At 43.1% G+C, this 25,965-nt stretch overlaps 1 protein-coding gene across 3 annotated transcripts in view; it reads right to left on the bottom strand.

Moving 5' to 3' along the window:
• The window catches only part of TMEM135 (transmembrane protein 135), a 698,244-nt gene that overhangs the window by 60,804 nt on the left and 611,475 nt on the right, over nt 1-25,965 (bottom strand). For all 3 annotated transcript variants that reach the window (XM_029602284.1, XM_029602282.1, XM_029602283.1), the window contains 2 exons: nt 22,721-22,762; nt 14,260-14,406 (listed from right to left, as the gene is read on the bottom strand). In XM_029602284.1, coding sequence (XP_029458144.1) covers nt 14,260-14,406; nt 22,721-22,762 — 189 coding nt within the window. The remainder of the gene's footprint in view (nt 1-14,259; nt 14,407-22,720; nt 22,763-25,965) is intronic.

The following is a 25,965-nucleotide window of genomic DNA, read 5'->3' as shown; positions in this document are numbered from 1 at the left end:
AAGTCTTCCTGCCATGCAGTGCATGTAACTTGTTATCTCTGTGCGTTACTTTGCCTTGTCTTGCCTCTTTGTTGCCTATCCTTGTCTTATGTTATAACCTTGCCCTGCCCTGCTTTTGTCTTGGTTCCCCGTGCTTTGTTTTTGTCTTGTCTTACCGTCTCTGCATGACTCCTGGTTCTGACCCTTGCTGTAGACTTGATTACTCTTCTGGACTGCCGCCTGCCCTGACCCCAGCTTGGACCTCAACCTGCTTGCCTGCTGCCTACCCCAAACTTAGCCTGGACCTGGACACCATTTGCTCGCTGCCTGCCATGACCTCTGCCCCCTACTCAATTTCATCTGTCTGCTCCTTACAGGACTCTCACCTAAGTCTTGCTGGCCCCTGGAACCCAAAGGCTCAATCTGTGAGAAACAGGGCTGGTCTAGGTGAAGCCCGAGATCCAGTCCTACTAAGAGCAAATCCACCTGCTGTCAGCATGAGCCTAGTAGATTCGCAGGCTAGGCTGCTTCAACCAGGCCACAGTCCAAGTGTTGCGAACGTCATGTGTGTGAGCCCGGCTTGCTGTGGCACAATTGGCGTAACATCATAAGGCTTGTGACAACGGCGGATGAACGAGTCTTGGCATGGGCCAGGCTATGAGAGAGTCCAAAAGTCTATACAAAGGCAAGGCTGAAGCTGAAGACTTGGAGCTGAGCAAGGCTGAAGCGGAAGACCTGGAGCAGAGTGAGACTGAAGCTGAAGACTTGGCGTGAGGCAAGGCTGAAGCTGCCACTAACAGAGCAAGGCAGAAGCTGGAGATCTTCTTGCTGAGGCAACACTGAAACACTGAAGGAGCCCTTTTAGAGGGCAGAAGCTGTGACGTCATGATGCGCATGTGGGAACCTCCCATGGGCAACAAAATGTAACACCAAGGGCTCGCATCTGTGACAGCTGGATTGACAACAGAATTCCTCAGACTGAGGAACGTATGGATGACTCAGAAAAATCTTTGAGCCTGGACTATGGAAACTTAAGGAAAGAAGCAGCTCCAACTCTTTCAAATCCAAACTAAAAAATTCACACAGATACGAGCGTTTATTTCCTAATATGTGAGGAGGAATAAATCATTGCAGCAGGCTCAAATGAGGGTGCTTGGCAGAGATGGCACATTCCTCTATTCTGCAATGCCTGACCTAACTACTAGGTCACACTCCTTAGAAGGGATCTGAATTGCGTTTTACACACCTGTAACATAACATCCTAAGGACTCTCATACCAAACCTTGCCTTACAAAAATCAGGTGAAATTGGGCCTCAAAGCTTCTGTGTAAAACGAGCAGACTGAAAAGTAATAGGTTATAACCATATGAAGAGAAAAACAGACCTAATAATATTCTTCAAAAATTAAACTAATCCTCAGGCTTCCCTTTATCCAGGTTTTCAATTTTTTCTTTCATCCTGATTTCCACAGGCAAAGCATGCAAAATCAGTGGCAAGCTGCAGAAAGGTCCAGGCCTGGAGGCCAAATCCAGTTCTTGCCTTGAAGACCTGGCTCGACCTTAGCCTCCCAGCCTGGTTTTTGCCACTTGTTTACTCCATTACCTCTCAATGCAAAAAATGCAAGGTCACGAGTTTAAACTTGGTCTTTGAAATGAAAGAAAGCCAATATAACTGGCATAAAAGGAATCTGCACTTATGTGTCCGACTCTACTTGTGACTATTCTAGTGGCAATATTTTGAATACATTGCAGCCTATGTATGGCCCTGTTAGGCAGGCCAACAAACAAGGCATTACAGAAACCTGTGTGATAACCAAATGGTATATCACCAATTTGAATGCCTTGATTCTCAAAGGGCATAAGTGACTTACTGAGCATAAAGTTCAGGAAGTGCAATGCACGTCAACTTTAATTTTTGTCCTTTTGCATTGTTCTCGTGATGGTGATCTACCCCTGCCCCCAACTGACCCACATCTGTTACCAATGGTCTTTTGCTATCTGGTCCTGGTGACCATCTCAGGGTTGGTAATCACCCATGGCCCATATTCACAGTGATGGGCAGCAGCCATCTTACGATTAGCATGGGAACTGGCCATGTTGCTTTCTCTTCTCTGGCAGCCATTTTTGAGTTGCTCGTCATCTGGGAACACTCATTAGACTCCATAAGAGGCACATGTTGCTTCTGTCCATTCAGGGGGTGTAAAAAAAAAAAAAAAGTGTGCCCACTGCACAAGGTCTACTGCAGCTACAGTGACCAGTTTCCTGGTGGCTGCCTAGACATCATTATGAAGTCTGGCTTAAAAAAAAAAAAAAATGTGTATATGAGATATGTATGACAGCCATTCCCAATGGAACCATGCTCCTATTTCAAGCAATCAAGCTGCGTGCATGTTTGGTGTACAACCAGCAAGTTTTAGCATGGTTGAATTGTGCACATGATGGGAGAGGTACCCCATGGGGGGGGGGGGGGGGGGGGGAAGGGCATGCTGCCAAAAAAAGGAAAAGATTTATTCCTCTTCCCTGGAAATGGGAGAAGGCATCCATTACTGACATGAGCACGAAGCCTTGGGCTGTTCTCTCCTTGCTAGAATGAGCAAAGGCCCACTTGCAGCTTAGTCAGTGCTCAACAGCAGCGCACATTCCGACAGCAGCGAGGCCTCTGGTAAGTCTCCCACTCATAGCACAGCTTACCATTTCATCTGAGTCAGACACTGTATTGGACAATGGTAATAAGGAGATCACACTTGCGAACATTATGGAAAATGCACTAAATACATTAAAAGAAAAAGAGAGCAGTCAATCTCCAGGGAATGTCTGATGTAAAGACAAGCAAAGTGAGTGCATTTCTGCATTAACCACAAGTTCTCCTCCAACCTTGATGGAGCAGAATGGTGGGATAAATGAGAACTGTTGTGGAGCGTGACTTCAAGCAGGCCCCATATTTCGTTAGGTATTTAGACGCCATCATGTGGACTCATAAAAAATATGGATGTTGGGCCTGGCTAAATTATGATGTAAAATTCTGAAAAAGCCTGGCTAAGGAAATATCTATCTTCTGGAAACACTGAGTGGTTGGAATTGTGGCTAGATGAAATGACCCTACTGAGATCTTTGAGTAATAACAGAACTTATGACTTTGTGGGCATTTTTAAGGATAAGGCGCAAAGCTTTTCTGCAGGGATGCAGGCCATCTATAGCGTCAGTGCTCCTGGAACCCCTGCCAATTTCGGCACACCTGCTCTAACTGCAGGGCTCCCCATCCAGAATTGCTGTCAGTAGCCACAATTGCTAAGGAGCAATTATGAGCCTGGCACCCTCACCAGTTAACATTATGGCCATGATCCCATGGCTGAACCAATATCCTCTCTGAACACAAGATGATTTAATCATTTCTGGCTTCATGCAAGATTTCCACGGTACCATGTTCCGCATACCTACCCTGCTGGCCTGCCTCACAATTCTGTACCACTAAAGATCTATGAATCAGTGGCTAAACAAAAGATAGATCAGGAGATCTCCCAAGGTCGGATAGCTGGCCCCTTCCATATACTACTTTTCTCTGACTTGGTCATATCCCCTTTGTTTTTTGTCCCCCAAAAAGAATCAGGCAAGTTTCACCTTATAGATAACTTGTCCTACTCTGAGGGCTAGTTTGTTAACGATAGCATTGACCTGCTATTGTGCGCTGTTCAATATGCCATTTAAATCATTCGCCATTTAGGCAGTTGCATGCACCATGCAAAGAAAGACATTGAGACTGCTTTCTGCTTGTTGCTCATTCACCTAGAATTATTTCAACTATTAGGGTTTACAGTTGGGGGTGGGAGGGGGGGAGTATTATTTTGACAAATACATGCTGATAGGCTGCTTGATATCTCGTGCCTATTTTGAAAAGTTTAGTTGACTTCCAGACAGGGTTGTTGAGCAGACTTCAGAGGGTCAAGATATTGTCCATTACCATTTTGATTTTTAACTTGTTGGCAAGAATGCCTCTGAATGCAAGACCTTATTGGAAATTTTCTAGATGACAGCTGAATTTGGTATTCCCCCTCACTCAAAACAAGACTGAGGGCCCTATTTTGGCCATCAGTATTCTGGGCATCGAGGTAAATGTTTGGGAGAGAGTATCAAAATTGCCAATCAAGCTAAGAGAAGCTCTCGTTTCAGTAGGACAGGCAAAGAAAGTGACCCTCAAGCAGTTTTATTCCTTTATGAGTTTGCTTAGCTTTGCATGTCATGTTATCTCAATGGGTAGAGTTTTCATTAGAAGAATTTCTAGGGCCACATCTGGGCTGCAGAAAAAACCGAATCCTATTAAGTGTGATATCAAGATATAGTAAGAATTCCTCCAATCATTCAATGGGGCTTGCATTGTGGAAAGACCTCCCCCATGTTTAACAGTGATTTGGAGCTTTTCACTAATGCATCCAGGGATCAGGATATTGGCATCTGTTTCAGGGGTTCTTGGTGAGCTGAGGCAGAGCCACTGTCATAGCACAAAAGCGGCATCCTTAGGGACATAACATTTTTGGAGCTGTTCCCTATTGTGATGTCATCTACATTTGGGGGCTGGACCTCAGTAACAGGTCCATAGTTTTCAGGTTCATGTCAGTGGTTGAGTTTGTCAATTAGTTGTCTGCCAGGACCAAAGGCGGGGTCACGCTCAAGGAAGTTAGTGCACCTGTGTTTGTGGCATAACATTCCATTCCACGCTACACATGTGCCTGGCATAAAAAGTGGTACTGCAGATTATCGCTCCAGTTTCAAGTGGTCATCCTTCAAGTCCTAGGCACAAGAGACAGTCACCATTAGGACACCAGTTCTCCCCCCCCCCCCCCAATGTCTGGTGGTTTGGCCCCCAAAATTTGGAAGCTGTTGATATAGTCACTCTCAGTCAACACCAGAAAAAACTATTCAAATGCCCTGTCTGATCTTCAGTCCTTCTCATTGCTAATGGCATTGATTTGCTTTGTCCAGTTAGTGTCCATTCTTTGGTAAAATATATTCTGCAGCAAAAAGGTGAAGGAATCACTAGATCTACAATGGCAACAAGTTTTGCAGATATCAATTTTTTTAAGGTGCTGGGGGATCCATAATCCGGCAGATGATTTTGTGGTGAAAAAAATTATACAGGCTTGGGAAAAATATGATGGAAAAAAGCAAGGATGCAAGATATCCAGTCATGCTCAATCACTTAAGGTGAATGTTTCAAGTTGTCACTGGAGTTTGTTTTAATGACTATGAGAACACTTTGATTCACTGTGCATTCTCTTTGTGGCACTTTGTGCTAGTCAGCTGGTGCCATACTCTTCCAAAAGCTCGCCGACCACTGGTCAGAAGATCAAGGATGTGGTTTGAGTCCCAGAGTGGGTAATATTGCACATTTGCAGATGAAAGACAGAACAGATGGCGAAAGGGGAGGAGGTGAATCTGAACAGGTTGAAGGGTGACCTTACCTGCCCAGTGCTTAACCTTCAGCATTACCTGGCTAAAATCTGGTTGCTTTGAGCCATTGCTGCTGCACAACAATGGATGCTTTGACAGCAAGAGATCATGACTCTGATGATGACTAACACTGGGCCCCTGACTTTCATGGATTGGGATACTGGTCCACAATCTTTTGGGGAAAAGCATTCTGTAGCTTAGGACCACTTTTATGGCTGAGTCTGAAGTCACATTGAAGTAGCAGAATTGGTCTTTGGGTAGGACGCACTGAGCAATCACCCTAGGCAGCACCAGTATCACCTGTCCTGCTGCAGCCTGAAGAGAAACCTAGTGGGGCTGCAGTAGACCCCATCTCAACATGGCCAAAAGATATGTGGAAGCCCTTACTGCATGAGTGTGCGCGCACATTGGCAAAACAGCGAGAGCCTGTGTGTGTGTGTGCGTGCGCGCGGTTATATTCAGCGGCCACTAGATAGCCAGATAAATCACTTATCCGGCTACCTGAACACCCAGATAAAATGTGGGCAGGCTGTGGGCAGCACAACTTATCCGGTTAAGTTAACAGGATTAGTAGAGATATTTGCTCTTATCCGCAGCTGCTGAGACATTTAAGGTTTGTTTTGGATAAAAATGATTTTCAGACAATCATTCAAACCTTTGTAATCACTGTTCTTGACTCTTCTAATGCACTCTATATTGGGTTGCCTGTTGCTTCTATTCGACCTTTACAAATGCTGCAACATTCAGCTGCCCGGTTAATTAGTGGCAGTCACAGATGGGACCATGTGTCCCCATGACTGCTCAACCTTCACTGGCTGCCTGTGAAAAAATGTATGGATTTTAAACTGATAATGCTTTTATTTAAAGCTTTGAGGTCAGAAGTTCCTTCCTACCTGTTAGAATTTTTAAAGAGATATGCGCCAACTAATGAACTACATTCTCAGGGCAAATTTTTATTACAGGTTCCCACCATTAGGCAGGTACATTTAGTTAAAACAAGGGAAAGGGCATTTAATATCTCTTGTCCGTCGATGTGGAACAATTTTCCACATTGGCTTAGAAACATAGGTGATGTCATGACTTTTCGTAAGCAATTTAAAGCCTTTCTACTTGTTCTAAAGTAACAGCATTCACTCTGGGAAAATTAAATTTTAATGGTATTTTTAAGATTATTTTATTTTTGTAATTTTTATTTTATAACATTTATTGTAATACTGTTTTAAACTATGTTGTGATAGGCTTAGCATAGGTATACAATATATGTGGAATATAAATTGTTTTAATAAATAAATAATAAATATACCTGTCAAAGAGCAGGTTTAACGTACCAAGATATAATGTATCTGGCTAAGTAGCAGCTTGTACAGGGATATTGAGCCACACAGCTATGCTGCTGAATATGCCTTGTAACTTAATTGTATACATTTAAAAATTAGGCCCAATGACTTATACACATATATAGGGTTTTATGTGAGCAAGTCACAATTTTTTTGCAGGTATGTTTTTAAAATAGGTATGAAAAGTACATGCTTTCAATGCATTGCAGATATTCATGTGTGGATAGCCATATAAGTATTTTATAATCTGCATGCACCTGCTATGCCCAGGTTATAAAATACTGTAGTATAGTGCTTCTCAACCTAGTGCTCTCAGCACACCTAGCTAATCATCTTTATCAAGCATCGTATATGCAGTTCCATTTTCGATGAACTCCGAGACGATGACTTTCAAACAGGCTCGTATGTCGGCATGCGACCAGGTACGCGGCAATTTTATAACATACACGCACATGCTATAAAATAGCCCAGGTGGCGTATATGTGCCTTTAATTTTAAGCTTGTGTGCATCCAGCAACGTAAGTTGGGTTTCAGTCGCGTAAGTGAGGGAATTTTATAACTGGCATACATCCAACCCCATGACTAGTTTCACCAGTTCGTTCAGTCTAGAGCTTGGTCTTCCAAACCCCTCTGATTCATTAGCCTGCACTCCCCTCAGTTAACCTAGAACCTTCATACACTTCAGTGATGCCTGAAAATACTTATAACACTTAAACCTCCTCAATAGCAGAAGTACTTACACGCACATTTCTCATGCCCACACTGGAACATCCATGCCTGCCCCTTTTTTGTTCGAAATGAGATATTCACGCATCAGGATTTGCGTGCGCATATGGGCAGCCTTTAAAATTGTGTGGACACGTGCATGTCCTAGTTGCGCCAGCGCACGCATGTTATAAAATCTGGGGTGGCGTGTACAAGGGGGGGTGGACTAGTGCAATATTCGTGCGGCAACGCATCAGGGCCTTCCCCAGTTCCCTCCAATTAAGGAGTGGACTGGGAGGGAACTTCCCTATCCTAACCTCCCCTTCCCCTCTCCCTATCCTAGCTACTCCTATTTTTTTTTAATTTTACCTTTTGCTCCTCCAAAGGAGCAGTAGCAAGTTACACACGCCGGCACCCTACCGGTTCGCGATCCCCCGGCACAGTGGCAAATGGCCGCTGTACCGGCCGCCTCCAACCCTGCCCCACGGACTGCCCCTTTGCCAAGGCCCGGCTCTTGTGCGCGTAACAGGGGTTAGGCACATGGCCGAGCCCCTTCTAAAATGCGCGCGGTGCACCCAAGGCCCGGCCATGCGCAAAACCCCCAGATTTTACGGGCGAGTTTTTTTTTTTTTTTATGTGGCCGTTAATTTTGGTGTACACCCAGGTTTTAAAATTCACTTTTAACTGTATTAAATATAATGCAATTTGCCATTGGAATATTTTGTTTTCATATGACATATTTAAGGAGTCAGGCATGTAAAATAGGTGGAGGAACAAACCATCAATGAAAATCCAAAAGGCACAAGGAATGGTCAAAAGTAAAAGGCCAAATTTTAAAAAGTGCGCGCGGGCATAGATATTATAACATACGCACGCAGGCACGCGCATGTTATAAAATCCAGGATCGGCGCGCGCAAGGGGGTGAACAATTGTGCAACTTGCGCATGCCGAGCAGCCCAGCCGTCCTCCGTTCCCTCCAAGGCCGCTCCGAAATCGGAGTGGCCTCGGAGGGAGCTTTCCTTCCGCCTCCCCCCACCTTCCCCTCCCTTCCCCTACCTAACCCGCCCCCCAGCCCTACCTAGAACCCCTCTTACCTTTGTCGGGTAAGTTGCGCCTGCCTCCCGGCAGGCATAGCTTAGACACACCGGCCAACAGCCGGCCCGCGATCCCGGGCACAGCAGCAAATGGCTGCTGTGCCTGAAGGCTCCGGCCATGCCCCCACCCCCGCCCCCCCAGACCGCCCATGCTCCGCCCCTTTTTGCAAGCCCCGGGACATACGCTCGTCCCAGGGCTTGCGCCCGCCGCCGAGCCTATGCAAAGTGTCCAAAACATTTTGCAAATTAAGTACAGGTATTTATTCAAACATAGAGATGTGTCACATAACAGAGTATTTATAATCCACTCTTCACAGTCCCCCAACATGGACCGTGTTTCGATTAACTGCATGATGTAAGACTTGGGGGATATGTGAACCCTTAGTGCCAAGGTGTCAGCGAGCCCACTAGGCCCATACCATCAGCTGGCAGAGAAGCCTGGATGTGGGACCAACTGGAGCTTCGGCTATACCAGCCACCTCCCCCGCAGGTTGAGCCCTTGTGTTCTAGCAGCCAGTAGGTCTTAGGTGGGTCCCTAGAGCAGTCCTGAGGAGAACGTAAGATAAGATTCAGATCTGGGCAAGCAGCAGGCAGCAAAACCAGAAGAAAATCCAGGGGTTGAGGCAGGCAGCAGACAGTGGAACCAGAAGACAATGTGAGGGTCAAGGTAGGCAGCAGACAGCAGAAAAGTCAAGATCAGGGCCAAGGTCGGAGTCCAGGAAATCAAGCCAATGGGGTCATGGAGAAACATGTAGGGCACACAAGACAAGAGGAACAATGGTCAAGGCAGGGGAGGGCAGGGCATGGACAAGAGCAACATACACTGGGACAAGAAGCTCCAGGGAATCTGTTGCCGAGGCAAGGAAAAGTTGTCTAAAGGACCCTTATAAGGGCTGAGGCTGGTGTTGATATCAGTGGGCACTGCAGCCCTGTTCCCATGCGGGCCCTTTAAGAAGGTGCTTGTTGGGTAGGCACGAAACTAAAGAGGGATGTGGGGTGCAGCAGCTGGCAATGTTTGATGCCACATGGAGCGGTCAGAGTCAGTGTCTGGAACAGTGGTCCTGTCTGTTGGTGCTGAAGGTGAGTGCAGTGGTTTGCGGGGTGATTCTGTGATTCCCCAATTGTAACACAACGGGAGGGGCCACAATCGAGAGCACAGAAACTTCAAAGTATAAATGAGTCATTCAAGAGATTGAAAGGCAAGGGGTTTTTTTTGTAATAGACGGGTCACTTTGGTAAAAAGCTGTCTCCATTCATATATATGAAGCCTGTCCCTTTAAATCAGATTAAAGCCATTTTTATTGTTTGAAAGTTTAGAGGGGGGCAGGTCTTCAATAGATTTAAAACTCTCCTGCTCTTCATATCAATAGTGCCTGAACATGGATTAAGACTAATTGAGCTAGAAGGTAATGCTGACACTCATGCTGTTAGATAGCTATTCAGTTCTGACAAATTATACATTTAAAGAAATCTTTTAACTCTGCATGTGTTACAGGAAGAAAAAGTTTTAATTGCACTTCAATCAAGTTTCCTGAAACTGCAAGAATTTCTGTGAGGAAATATTGTACCCAGTGGTTGAATTTTTATATAAGCAGCACTGAAATTTTGCACATAAAAAGATAAGTGTTTTGACCCTCCATTATAAATGTTGTAAAAAAATTCCCCTTAATGAAGCCGTGAGCTAGTGAAACAGAGATCCTTTATCGAGATTTACATGACTATACTACATAAAGATGGGTGGAGAGTTGTGGTGGTTTCCATGATTATACAATTTATTTATCGAGTTTTATATACAGTCATTCGGTTTCTCTATCATATAGAAAATAGTCAAATAAATAAATAAATAAATATCATAACGGTATATATATAACTATATAAATAACTATATAAGACAAGAGCAGAGAGGCGTGCTATAAAAACAAAAGTGGTAACTTTCAGACACCTCCATATTGCCCCATATATATGCACATGCATGGCCAAGCAGAGGATCTACAAAACTGTTTTATAACCCATGCATATCAGATGCAGGTGTATTATAAAATATGAGAATGTGTACCCCAACATATACGCATATGCGTGTTTCGCATGAATAAATGCAATGCATTGAATGCAAGTACTTTAATACATTGAATGCACGTACTTTACCTTCCAATTTTAAAAACATACATGTGATTATTTTGTGTGAAAAAGAAGTAGGACTTGCTCATGTAAAACCTGATTTACGCACAGAAGTTGGTATATTTTAAAACATGCTCATAGAATTGAAATGACCAGTTTTCTGATTCTTCCACCAGTTTGCCCAGTTCTCATGATCATTGAGACCCTTCTGGCTCTTCAGCCTGAACGCCCCTCAATTCACCCAGACCTCTCACTCAGTACACAATAAACAATTCTGATATCACTTAGGGCTATGCATTCATTATATCTGTTTTGTTGGGTACGTGCATAACTTGCCAACTTTCTAGTAGACGTGGGAAACTAGATAGCATGCTTGTATCTCATTATTAAAAATACATGTATACTCTCCATTTCCCACGTCTACTAGAAAGTTGGCGAGGTATGCACATATCCGCCGAAACGGATGTGATGAATGACATCCCTAATAGCAATTATGCAAAATAATTAGCAGGTGTAAAATTATATAAGTTGCCAAATGTACATGCGTTAGGTATCTTAAAAATAGCAAATTACTTGCATAACTGTGGGCCCCGCCCCAAATGCATATATGTGTATGCAACACATAAAGTACACATATTTTTGATGTTTATAAAATTTATTTGTATTTATTAAATCATCTTAGATTCTGTGATTTCCATATTGTTCAATGCGGATTACAATAAAAACATACATAAAAAACATTAATAAAATACATAAATCATAAAATATTTACAATTTAACACACTAGTAATAAGTTAACAGGGAAAGGTTATTTACCATTTCAAGTAGCACTACAATTAGGGGACGCATCCTGTAACTAACTGGTAGCTGAATTAAAACAAATTTAAAAAGTATTTTTTCAGCTAACACACAATTAAGCTGTGGAATTCCTTGAAAGATGATGTGGTCGAGGCTACTAATAAAGCAGTGTTTAAAAAGGTTTTGGACACATTTCTGGAAGACAGGTCCATCATTGCAAATATGGGAGTACAAGCTTCTTATGCTCGTATATGCTGATTTTACATGTGTAAGTGCTTTGAAAATTCACACCAGAGCATTTACACAAAAATATTTTGAAATGATTTTTGTTTTTGGAGTATTTTTGCACCAGTTATGATTACAGCAGAGTGACTGCCACTTGCAATTTTTTTTAATTAATTTTTTTTTCAGCTAGCTTTTTCACTCCATTTGTTTTGTTTTTAATAAAACAGAAGGTTTGCAGTGTTTAACACAATGTTTTTTTTGTATAAGATTATAATAGGGGCCTCTCCCTCTATAGATTTTAGTTTCTATTTGAATGCACATTTTCTGGTGTTACCTGGTATACCTTTTCTTCCTTCCTATGCCGGATCTCACTCTACAAACACTTTGTCCCTATTTCCTATTGTAGTCTCCTTTCTCATTATGTCTCAGTAGGTTTTAACTTTTCATTCTCTTAAAAAAAAAAAGGAAAACATGGAAAACTGCTATCCCACAGACATTTGTTATATAAAATGTATGTGGGATAGCACAAGTGGTCTGTAACTTCCCAGAAGACAGATACACGTTGGACTCTGACTTTTCTTATATAAACTTTATTTACAAAAGTGGCTTACCTTCATCCTCATACACACTCAGCTTTTACCTTCACAGCTCAACATTTGTTTTCTGTATTCACGTGGCAGCATGTGAATTTACTACTCGCTTCTCAGCATTTACTTTCAGTATTCACATTCATTCTTTACCTTCAGTGTTGACTCTCTTGCAGGAACTGCCTTCTCCTGTAGACCCGGGGTCTGTCAGTTCCCCTCTGGGCCCAGAATCTTATTCCTGCTCTCTGGGATCTGCCCACTGAGCTACCTGTCTCTCTAGCTTTTAAGGTGGAACAGGCTAGATACCTGGCCAAGCACTGCTTAATGAGAGTTTTCAGGGACACTCCTTCAGTGTCTCCCTTCACGCTACCTGAATTGCATATTAAAGTGATATACAAACCCTGCAAAATCAAAAATTGCATCTAGTTTCATGGCATAATTATGGTATGATGTGTTCCAAAGCACATAAAATTGCCTTCTCTTTCAAATGTTAACACTCCTAGATTTGAAATATTATTTGCAAAAGGTTGGTAAAATTATATTTTTCTAATGTGTGTAGCTCAAAATGCTTTGTTACCATATCTGCTTTGAACTATATGTACTTATGTATAAAGTTGGCATGCATACATAAACATGAACCCAAATCTAACAGCAAACTTTAATGATGCGATGGCCTTCAGTACATTCCATTCCATTCTAAAATCTTTCTACCTCATGAAAAGGAACCATATTGACAGTGCTGGAAATCAGGGTCCTGGATTTACCTATAGTAATTGTTACGCCCGGTCGCAGACAGCTGCGACCACTAATGCTCACCTCTTTCTTTGCTGCCTTGTCTTCTTTGGGGAGAGTGGCGGTCTCCGCCAGCTACCACCAACCCTCTTGGCGTTCCCGGGACAGCGTGAGCGCTGCCGACTGCCATCTTGCCTCCGAGATCACTGAGGCACATGCGCACGGACCAATCTTAAGCATATCATGGCGGGAACCTTGGGGGCATCCCCTCCGGATGACATCTTCACTCTGCTGTAAAGCTGGCTGGCCCTGCCTATTGATGAGTTAGCAAGGAGTTCCCTTGTTGCTGAATTCACTTCTTGCTTACGGACTTCCTGTTCCAGTTCCTGCACTTTGGAGTGAGACGCTCTGGGTACCCACTCCACAGGGGCCCTTCCTCGTCTCTGGCTATCCACTCCTCGGAAGGCCTTCTGCCTTGGAATGCTGTCTGTTCCCCGGGACCTCTCCTGGAACTACCACTCTGTGAGTACCTTATCTCCAAGGACCACTACTGTACCAACTTTATTGTGGGATCCTCTCCGGTGTACCTCGTGCCACTACCGCATCTCTGCTACAGGACCCTCACCAGTGTACCCTGTACCTCGGGCCACTACCATACCATCTGGAAGTGAGGAATCCCTTGGTGTATCCTGCGCTGCAGGCCACTACCGCATTATCCCTATGGAGTAACTTCTTCGGTGTACCCCGCTCTGCGGACCATTACCGGATCTCCACATCTGAGGTATAACCTCTGGGGCTACCCCTTGCACAGACATTGTTATTTCTCTCCTGCACTTCCCGCTCCGCGGGCTGTGCCTTTCTGCCTCTCTTATAAAGACTCTATTCCATAGCTGTGTCTGACGTCCGCTGAAACCATGCCTCCCGACGGTGAGACTCACAGGGCTCCTTCCTGTGGGTGGTACCATCTCTCACCTCGGCCCAGGACCCACATACCTACAAGTATTAACAGTAATGTATAGTGCAGTGGAACATACAGTAGAAGAGTGGTGTGGGTAGCACCAGTAAAAGCTTCTCTATGATGACAGATCAGTTCAGATAAGCATTTTGTTGAGAAACTGACTGGAAAGCAGAGAACACCAGGCTCTTTGGTCACAGGTCAAATGATATTGCATTCTCACACCAATCCTTGTGTCACCTAGGACCCCCCCCCCCCCCCCAATACTTAAGCTTATATACTCACACTGAATCCATAAGCTTCTTCGTTAAGGCAACTATATTCCTTTTCCTTGATACTCCATCATGTCTTTTTATTTGTTTTTCTACATTTGCATATACTACTTCTGGTAAAAAGGAATGTGAGGGGATTTCTTCTTTCCCAACAATGAATCTAAAGGAAAAAAATTAATAGGAAATGTAAGCCATCTGCAGTGCAATAATTGTGGTTGCCATGTTAGTCCCATTTAGATATGTTGAATTAAAGGTTAAAAATAAAAAGGTATCACTTACAACTTGTTTGGTGAGTCTTAATTCTGAAGTTCAAATAAGTCATTTTAAGAATAAACAAAAAGTATTGGAAAATAACATACTAGAGAATACCATTATTAATTACAATACCCAATTCTGCAGCAGCATCACAATGGTTAGCTAGGTTGACAAAAATGCAGAATGATGAGCAGCATTTGGAAAAATTATGGTCACTGAGGTAGCGGTCATCATATTCTAACTGTTACAAATGTATGTCTACATAAATTCCTAAATTTGGAACCTAACCAAACCCTGACTGCAAACTATGGAGATTAAAATCCTTCAGGTTTGTTTAATAGCTAAAAGGCAGTAAAACCCCAGCTATGGACATTAGAACTCTGTAAATATATATGAAGAGAGTTTAATGAGTGCGGAATTTCAGGTAATGATGTGAACGAGGATGTGCAGAGGATATATCAGGGATAGGGAAGGGATGAAGGATTAGAAATGGGGATGGGAAGACAAGAAGAGAATTGTAGATGGAGTTGTGGAAAAAGAGGGAGGATTGGGAATGGAGTTGGAACTGGAAGAAAAGAGAAGATGGAAAGATCGTGGATGGGGAAGAAAAGGAACAAACATTGAGGAAGGGAAAGAAGGAAGATCATGATGAGGGAGAAGAGTCTAGGATCTTGGGGGGATTCAGAGTAGGAGAAGAGGAGGTTCTGGGATCTTGAAGGGGGGCGGGGGGGGGGGGGGGGAATCTGGCCAGAGGCACTTCTTCAGCATGTTCCCCATTTCCTAACAAATCTAAATCTTTCTTCCTTGCTCCAAAGTCTCATCCATGCATTAAAGACTCCAGAGCTCAGCCTGCCTCTAGAGTTATACAAGTGAAATAGAGAACACTTAAGAGAATGCACTCTTAGAAGTTCTGGATTTCAATTTCTTACATAAGACTTTAAATTTATCCTCCAGAACCTTCCTCCTGCACCTTCTTCTGTCATTGTTACCCACATATATCATGACAGCCAGCTCTTCCCCAACACTCTCTAAAATCTTACCTAGGTGGTGTATGAGGTTTGCCAGGCAGGCAAGTTACGAAACAATCGTCATGCTTGCCAGCCACCTAGCTACCTATATTGCTAATGACTGAATCACCAACTCCAATGACTAGCCTAACCTTATGTTACTGGGCACATGACCCATGAGATAAAACCTTGGTGGAAGAGGTTAAAGCAATCACCTGGAGGGCACATCCTAGCTACAGGATCACTTCCTGCCACACCCAGGTGATAATCTCCCACCAGGTAATTTTGCTTCTCCAAAGAGTTGAGTTGAGACTGCTCTACTATGTCCCTGAAGATCTCCTCTGCATACCTTTCTGTCTGCCTCCGCTCCTCCAAATCTGCTACTCTGGCCTCCAGAGATCAGAGTTGCTCTCTGAGAACCAGCAGTTCTTTGCAGCAGGTGCACACATACAACCTCTCACCAACAGGTGAATAATCATAGATGTGGCACTCGGTGCAAAATATTGGATAGCCCCATCTCACTGCTGGACTTCAGTCTATATCTTAATTTGATTAGGCTGTTAACATTTTAAAAGCTGATTAAGGAGTGGCTACATCTCCATTTAAGGGTTTTTACATTTAAGTGTCTTTTACATCTAAGGTTTATATATAACCTTACATCTAAGGTTTTTAAATTTCATTACTAGGAAAATGATGACTAGGTGTGAATGATGAAGTAATTCACAAAAATTGGTTAACTGCTCATCTATTTCAATGTGTATGAACAATGGAAATTGAAATTCAACTTTTTAAAATTTTTGTAGGACCGACGTAAAGTCAGGTGAGAGGTGACGTAAAGTCAGGTGACATAAGGTCAGGTGAGAGGTGCTCATATACAAAATTCCAACAAATGATTCCATGCAGTTTACGCATGCAAAAAGAGCCTCATGTGTTTCAAGAAGATCAAGATTTTGTTTCCAAATGGGTGGATATCCTAAATAAATGTTCTCTAGACCTAATGTTGCTGATAGTAGAGCGCATATCAGTTTTGATCATGGACTTGCAGAGAGAAGTTTCGGATATGAAGTCACGTCTGCAAACAACTACTAACATATAATTCTTGGATACTAACACAATTGGAAACTAACACAGCCCAATTTAAGAATCAATTGCAACAATTTAAGATACAGAAGTTCTGAAGAGATGAACAAGATTATAAATCTGATCTGGCACTTTAAGAAAGACTCCAATACACATCCGCATGTCACCATTCAGAACCCCTCTGATGATTCACATAGCAGCAGTGATGAGGACAAATTGTCATCAAATGACCAATCTTTTTTAGGGTAGCATCGGGAGAACTAAGAGGCCGTCCAACAAGGGGTCACGTGTGTGCATGGACATCAGAGTCACAAGGTCTGACGACTAGTTTGCAGTAACAACTACATCAACGGTAATTAATTTTACAGATACAGTGTTTTCTGAAGATACTATTACCGCTCTCAAAAAGTGTCTTTTGTATGTTCCGGTAAGTCCGACATCACATAGATCTATATCGGTTTTTTAGGTCTCTTCAGACTCATTTGTATTTTCAACAATAGGACTTAAATTCTAATGATATCTCTATCATAGTTCCAAAGTTGAATTGGATACCTCCAGGTCCTGTCAATCCATTTATAATGACGTACATGAAACTGGTTCTTTGAGATTTGTCAAATATGGAAAATTTGGTCCTACGATCACGCAAGGGATATACCCAGGATTGGATCACCACTCAACATCGAGTCCTTTTGTCTTTATCTACCAATTCGGATGTAATTGTAAAACCAGCAAAGGAGGGGCGATTGTCATACAGAATAGGTCCCAGTATGTGCATGAAGTTTACTGCCAGCTACACAACATGTCCTATTATCGCCCTCTTGAAAAAGACCCTACTCCAGCATTGTAGGCTCGCACAGATATTTTAGTACAACAGGGCGTAGATGACGGCTTTCTCACTTCTAGGGAAGCTCGGGCACTGAAAGTGCTGGATCCTGTCACCCCAGTTTTCCATACAGTACCTAAAATTCATAAGCGGTTACACTCCCTGCCAGGTCGCCCTATAGTCGCCAGTCATGGCTCAATTTTGGACCCCTTGTCGAATCTTTTGGACCATTTTTTGAAACCCTTTGTCCAACACTCATCATTTTTTCAAGATACTTCCCATACGCTTTCTTTATTACAGGTCTTAACGAATCTCCCTAAGAATTGCTTATTGGTTACCCTTCACATAGAGGCTCTGTATACATACATCCCACAGTCAGATGCACTATCTTTAATTGGGGATTTTAGATACTCATCCATGGCCACACCGCATTCCTACTGATTTTCTTACAGGTCTTTTGGAACTGGTTTTATATAGCAATTTGTTTCTTTTCGAATCAACATATTTTCAACTTCAAGGGGTTGCAATGGGGGCCACAGTTTCTTCTGACATTGCAAATTTTATGTAAAAGTGTTTGAAGAAAAATTACTTTACCATTTGTTATGGTTCTGTGATATCGACGATGGGTCTGTGACATTGACAATGTCTTTTTTATTTAGACTTCTAACCCAGAGCGGCTTCAACGTTTCTCTGGCTGGTTGAATAACCGGGATTGACATTTGATATTTAACATGCACTTTCATCATTCCACTATAGCATATCTGGATATTATTATCACTAGAGTCATGGATCAGTTGACTACTTCATTGTATAGAAAAAATACAGATCGAAACCAATTTCTCATGTATTCCAGTTATCATCCCAAGAAATTAAGAGATAGTCTCCCAATTAGTCAATTTTTGCGGTGGAGACAGATTTGTTCGTCTAATACTGAATTTAAATTACAATCAGTGGAGATGTTTACATGTTTTCTACAGAGAGGTTACCCTCGGGCAGTGGTTAAAAAAGCCTATAAAAGGGCCCTGTTTGCTAATCGTTCCCTATTATTAGTTTACAAAGCAAGACCAATGAATAATAATTTGACTTGTATACTGCGGTTTACAGATTGTGCGAAAGACATTGCAGAAATTCTGCAGACACATTTGCCAGTTTTGGCAATACACAAGACCTTTCAAAACTTGCCCAGATTTGCTTTTTCTAGTGGACGCAACATTTGGAACATGGTGATACACTCCATTTTGAATATGGCCAGGGACATGGTCACTGGCAATGTTACCTGTGGCAATTCACCGTGTGGGCATTGTGATATGTGGCCCTTGGTTAATTCTGGTTCACAACGGCAAGATTCCACTACACCCCATTCAGTGGCTCTTCATTCCAGTACTAATAGTTGTTCTCAACCAGTAGTTTATTTGATCCAATGTCCATGCAATTTAATTTACATTGGATGAACTAAAAGGAGCATTCGGGTCCGACTGATCGAACACAGAAGCTGTATCAATACAGCCAAAATGACAGCTCCTCTTGGTGCTCACTGTTTATAATTTTCACATTCTTTTGCAGGTTTAAAATGGACAATTTTGGAATAAGTACATTTGCCCCATAGAGGTGGCGATATACAGTTTTAAATAATATAATAATATACGATATTAAGAATTAAGGGTATGCAAACTTTTGAACAGGACCATTTTATTATTTCCTTTATTGTTATGGTTTGTTTAATGATTATGCTATTCTGTGATTCATAATAGTTTAATTTGAAACATTAAAAATAAAAGAATTGTTTTGTCTGATCACTCATGCATTCTTAAAATGCTACACTTCTTACAAATTCTGCCAGGGGTATGTAAACTTACGAGCACAACTGAACTTGGCACCAATATAGCAACTGTCCTCAGAACAGATTGTTTTGAATGATAGTACCTTGCCAATTGAGTCAGGTAATGTTGCTAGGCCCCTGTTGTTCTGCGCTATTGAACACAGAGAACATCCTATATCTAATGAAACATTTAAGTTTATGGACTGATTGGGACACTGAGGAGCAGCAAACTGAACGCTGTGGTAACTGATGTCATCTGTTGCTATAATATTCTTCATTGGTATTAGCCTCATTGACATTCAGCTGATAGTTTAGGATGGGTTAAACTTGGGACAATGTGTTTGGGAAAACCATGAAGATGATGTATGGTAAAATTGGGGACATGAGTTTGGTTATATGGTTTAGAAGGTAGAAATCCAAGGTGAAGAAATCTTGTTTAAAAATATAGAAATGCTGAGAGGATCACGTGATGTGGTAGCTGGGCAGACGTGTTTCTCCCTAGCTCCGGGCCAGTCTCAGAGACTGCGACACATCCTACCGCGTTTAAAGCCGAATTTGGACGCCTGATATTACTGGGGATGTGGCTTATGTCCCCGGTTAGCTTTCGCACAAAGACGCTGACACAGATGACCACCAAACCCGGCAAGAGGGACAAGGAAAAAACAAGAGCGCCCGGTGTAAAAAATGGCGGCCGCGTCGAACAGTGAGTCCCCCTCCCCCCGATACCGCTAACATTGGCTGGCATCAAGGAGGCGATATGGGAGGCCCTTGATGAGAAATGGACGGTGCTTACTGACCAGCTGGGGGAGGTTCGGGACACTCTCGCTGCCTTGCCGCCGCGCCTAATTGCCGCCGAGACTCGCATCTCGGACCTTGAAGATGCCGGCATAGTGGCTGCAGCTAAGATGGTGACGTATGACACCACGCTCCGAGACTTGCATGCTAAGATTGACGAGCTTGAGAATAGGGCGCATCAGGACAATCTTCATTTTCTGGGGTTCCCAGAGAGTCTGGATGAACGGTCATTATGCTCCTTCTTGGAAACTTGGCTCCCGGAGGTGCTGGTCTTGCCTCATCTCAGGGAAAGCTGGTGGTGGAGCGGGCCCACCGGCTTGGCGTGAAAAATCAGGCATCGGGGCAGCCGAGGCTGGTTATTGCTAAAATATTAAATTCGGCGCACAAAGCAGAGTTGTGGAGGGCATCCCGCCTGAAAGCTGATCTGTCCTATCAGTCTCAACCCATTCGCATTTTCCAAGATTTCTCTGCTTCTGTCTCTGCGGCCCGAAGGAGCTTTTCTCCGGTCTGCTCATCTCTGCATAATAGGGGCCTTAAGTTTGCTCTGATGTTTCCAGCAGGCTTGCGGGTTTGGCATTCAGCGCGGGTGCATGACTTTGACACTGTTGAGAAAGCCAAGGATTTTGTGGACTCTTTATAGACACTTGAATGATGGCTACCTGTCCGTAAGGCAGTTAATCAACATCTTATTTCCTTGCCTATCAGGTTGAGCTGGAAAGCTGGGTTACTAGGCAGTATGCCTAGTCTCTGCTATAACTTTTTGTTAGCGGAGACGCCTAATGCTCTGAGGCTTTTTGACAAGTTAATATGTTCCTTCCGTTTTTTATTAACTTTCTCCAGATTTCATTAGATCCACAGTTCCCCATGGATCGTGTTTCAGATGTAAGAGGATGAACGTGGAGTTTTGTTTTTTTTCTCCCGCTCCGGTGGGGTCCATGCCCTTCTGGTGACTATAGGAGGACTAAGGGGACTATCTCGACAGACCTGCGCTTGGTCGGGGGAGGATTTCTGGTCTTCTATAGACAGCGAGATCTTATGGTTTCATGGACTTGTGGACTGCTATCGCGTATGGCAGTTGAGACTTCTGCTCATGGACTATTGTTTAGACTATTTATCTGTTCTGTCCTTGCCCCATAGGGTGGGGAACCCGCGTTTCAGAGACCAGGGGTGGATTAAAGCTGGGCTTTGGGAGGGTTAAGCCTGGGGAAAAGGATGGGATTACGGGTATTTACTGTAGGATGTGATGAGGCGGAGCTCTAGGCACATCTATACGTGATTCGAACACCTCACGGGGGAGGTTTGGAGAGTCCGGATGAGGTGGAGTTCCCAGGGGGGGAAGCCAGAATGGCTTGGTGGGTGAGGGAGGGGGAAAGAGGAGGGAGGGGGCGGGGAAGCGGGATGGGACGAGGTAGGTAGGGGATGGGTTAGAGGGTGAAGGGAAAAGGGAAAAGGGAAAAGGGGAGGGGATGGGAGAGGGAGGCGAAAAGGAACATTCAGGAGTGAGTCTGTGTGGATAAGTGTTTCTGTTGTGCCTCGGCATAGATGGTTACTATATCAGGTACGGGAGGCAGGAGGCTGGTGGGTGGGAGTCTTAGCTGGGAGGGCTATCACTGGGCAAACTTGGAGATCATGGTGTAATTCTCTCTTTTTCAGCTTAGTGGTCTCCTGGAATGTTTGTGGGTTACACTCCCCTATTAAGCGTTCCAAAGTACTAACTTTGCTGAAGAAGAAACAAGCCCAGGTGGCTTACTTGCAGGAGACACATCTATCTATGGTCGAGCATGGTAAACTGAAGCGGGACTGGGTGGGGGAGGTGAGAGCTGCTGCAGCCTCTTCAAAATCAGCGGGTGTAGCTATTCTAATTCATAAGAGGTTATCTCTAACAATTCTCAAAGAAATAGCGGATCCTCAAGGGTGCTTTCTTATCTTAGTTACTGAACTCTTTGGCCAAACTGTTGTGTTTTGCAATGTCTATGCCTCTAATAATTATTGTGCTAGTTTTTTCAGGAGACTTTACTCCCATCTGCTCCCATACTTAACCGATATATGGCTTTGTTGCCATTGTTGAGTCAGGATTTGGCAATCATCTCGAGAGAAACTTATTGACCATTTTTTATTTTAATATTTGAAATTATTTTGAAACTATTTTATGAATTTTTTTATACTAAAAATTTGGATGAAATAAACATATTGGGTGGCAGGAATGGTATATGACTTCAATCATGCTAGAACTGCGGTTTTAAGTGCTATAGCCAACTATGATTCTAATACTCCCTTTTCAAATTTTCCATGCACATTTGTGAACCTTTCTTGAATGTAAGCAAATTGTGTAATGCATGGTGCTGTGAAACATCAGATAAATAATAATTCAAATACTAATTTTGTTTCTCCTGATTTTTGAGAGTAGATGTCTACCAGCCATATTTCCCTTAGCTATAAAACAGTTGCTAATGGCACTTTAGCCAAATCAGAGCTCTGAATGTTGTAAAGTAGAATATCCGAATGAGACCAATAAAGGCTTTTGTTCCAAGCCCATGTAAAAGTATGTATATTAAAAGATTTCCTAGGCGGGTGACAATTATTACATTACTTAATTAAAACAGACAACCACAATAGTAACATAAATTAGCTAAAACCATGCAATCAGAAGACTGACTAGTTACAAAATGTTTACGCATCACCAAATCATACTTACTTGAGTGCAGAGAATGCAAATCCTTTCAAACCATCTTTGCATCTGAAAAAAAAAAGTATAAAATTACTTTACATTTTTAGACATTAATGTTATTTAACACTGTTCTTATTCTGAGATACTAAGGATGATAGCATCATTTAATCAGTTGAGCTCTAACTTAGCAGTTAAGTAGCTCTGTCAGAAAATTTGGCCACCCAGACTTGTTGCCCCAGGCAACTGTTTATCCTGCTAAATAGCCGGATAAGTGAGGTGTGGGATGGGGCATTCTGAAGAGGAGCTATTTAACCAGTGCCGATTTTCAGCCTTATCCGGTTAACTGTAAGATAGTCAGGTATATTTAGCAGCGTGGCAGTGCTGCTGAATATCTCGGCCAAGTTAGCTGAATAAGTTTATCCAGCTAACTTGTTCAGCTAGATAGCGGCTGAACATTGGCCACATACTTTTTAAACCAGAGTGCTGTACTTTGGAAAATCCCACTAAAAAACAAATCGCTTTTTACATAGTAACATAGAAAATGACTGCAGAAAAAGACACAATAGGTCCATCCACTCTGCCCAGGAAGGTTTTTAATTTTGTAACTGCTGCGCAGCGCTGGTAACCCCCATGCCTTCTGCTCAGGGTCATACATTGAGTAGGGCAAGCTGTGCAATCACCCAAGATGCTAGGAGACGAGGTATATCCTGGGCACCACTGGTATCACCTATTGGGCTAGTCAGCCAGTAGACTAGGCAGCAGCGATACTGCCTGGACCTAGACTTGGTGCAAGAGAGGCAACTGCTAGCTGCAGAGAGTTTGCCCCCTTAAAGACGCAGGTTTTCAGTGAGCGGCAGCATTGAAATCACTGCTGGCCTATTCATGCCTGCATTTTTAAGGAGGTGAACTTGGATGCTCCTCTAAATCCATGGCTGTGCATTTTGATGATGAGCTGTTTGAACTATGTGAGCGCAGAACAAAGAGAAGAGGTACCAGCACCATTGAGGCAGAAGCAGCAATATTAGAAATAATGGCCAGGGCAAGAAAGCTGGGTGGTGTCTTCCAATAGTTGTGAGTCTGACCACCTGCAGGTTCCGTAGGGCCCAATATTATACCTTGCTGTCACCTCTGGATCTACATAAGTTTGTTGAGCAGCAGGAGAGGAGATAACCCATGCTGCTGCTCCAGATGCAAAGATTTCTTGGATTGCCCTGTTGTGTGTGTGTATAATTTTGCAGACATCAATATTCAGCTGACTATATCCAGATAAAATTGTCCAGACAACTTTAGGTAACTGTATCCAGATATTCAGCCTGAAGCAGCACCGGCTGAATATCTGGTGTAAAGTTTCCCAGACAAAGTAGACCGGGAAACCTTAGGGTCGTTATTTACCTGGACAGAACATCTCCCTGGGCCACTTCTTTGTGCAAATACATTCTGTCTAGGCAATAATTTACCTGGATAAAATTTAAACCTTGCGGTAGTTCAGCTATCCCCAAAACATTTGAATATTGCACTCAGTATCATTCAGATTTTCCTTAAGAGCTAAATTCTTAAAATCTCCACATGATAGTGAAAACCCTGTTAAAATACGCAGTTACTTGTTGTTGAGATTTCTCTTGTGAGTTTTTGTTTTGTTTTTTTAAAGTAGTCAGAAAAAGGTTTGCTTGAAGCTCTTCATTGGGGAAAGGGAATGGAAAAATGGGGACTTGGAAACTGGGAGCAGCAGGGGCTGGGAGACTGGGGTGGGAGGAGAACATTATTTGCATTGTAGGGGAAGAGGTGGGAGTGCAGTGATTCAGAGACTTGAAGGGGAAAACTGGGACTGGGGGATGGGTGGAGAGATGGGGACTTGGAGACCAAGCAGGGATTGATGTGGAGGGACTCAGAGATTGGTTGGGTCATGTTAGACTGGCTGGAGGTATCAATGAGTGGTGTAAAATGGGTCTTTTGGGGGTGGGGGATCAAGCTGGAATAATAAAGGGGGCCCCATCCAAAAAGTTTTCTCAGAGTCCCATAAGAAGCCCTGGATCCAGGAAAGGAGGACTACCAGCCATGAGTAAGGAGGAGCAGGGCAGACAGGCTTGGACAGCTAGGATGGAAGGGTGGAGAATGCCTGGAGGAAGAGAGGGTGGAGAGAATACCTGGAAGGAGAAGAAGGGAATGTTGAAGAAGACGGGGGAGAATGCTGGGGAGAGGATGCCTTGAGGGAGGAGGGACAGAAGGGTGAAGGAAGGCAGGGATAGTGCTAGGAGGGGAGAGAGAGAATGCTATGTTAGGAACTGGGGAACCTTTTGGGAAAGGGGGAGTCTCTTCCGAAGGGATGGGCTCCATCTTAACCAGGGTAGAACCAGACTGCCGGCGCTAACCTTTAAAAAGGAGATAGAGCAGCTTTTAAACTAGAACAAAGGGGAAAGCCGACAGTCGCTCAGCAGCGCATGGTTCGGAGAGAGGTATCTTCAAAGGATACTAATGATGCATTAGAATTAGGGCATCCCGACAGTGAGGTTCCAATAATAAGAAAAGTAGTCCAAGTGCCTGTAACTAAAAACTCAGCTGAGTTAAAAAATTCTAACTTATCCCTATCAATTAAAAAGCAGAATGAAAATACAAACAAAAAACAAACTTGAAATGTTTGTATGCTAATGCCAGAAGTCTAAGAAGTAAAATGCGAGAATTAGAATGTATAGCAGTGAATGATGACATAGACTTAATTGGCATCTCAGAGACATGGTGGAAGGAGAACAACCAATGGGACAGTGCTATACCGGGGTAAAAATTATATCGCAATGAGAGAGAGGAGCACCCGGAAGGCGGTGTGGCGCTTTATGTCTAGGATGGCATAGAGTCCAACAGGATAAACATCCTGCATGAGACTAAATGCACAACTGAATCTTTATGGGTAGAAATCCCTTGTGTGTCGGGGAAGACTATAGTGATAGGAGTATACTACCGTCCACCTGATCAAGATGGTGAGACTGATAGTGAAATGCTAAGAGAAATTAAGGAAGCTAACCAAATTGGTAGTGCGGTAATAATGGGAGACTTCAATTACCCCAATATTGACTGGGTAAATGTATCATGTTAGAGATATAAAGTTCCTGGATGGAATAAATGACATTTTTATGGAGCAATTGGTCTAGGAACCGGCAAGAGAGGGAGCAATTTTAGATCTAATTCTCAGTGGAGGCCAGGATTTGGTGAGAGAGGTAACGGTGGTGAGGCTGCTTGGCAATAGTGATCATAATATGATCAAATTTGAATTAATGACC

Source organism: Rhinatrema bivittatum, chromosome 5 (genome assembly GCF_901001135.1).
Source record: "Rhinatrema bivittatum chromosome 5, aRhiBiv1.1, whole genome shotgun sequence".
NCBI classification, from domain to species: domain Eukaryota; kingdom Metazoa; phylum Chordata; class Amphibia; order Gymnophiona; family Rhinatrematidae; genus Rhinatrema; species Rhinatrema bivittatum.
This window is presented reverse-complemented; position numbering and strand designations above follow the sequence as displayed.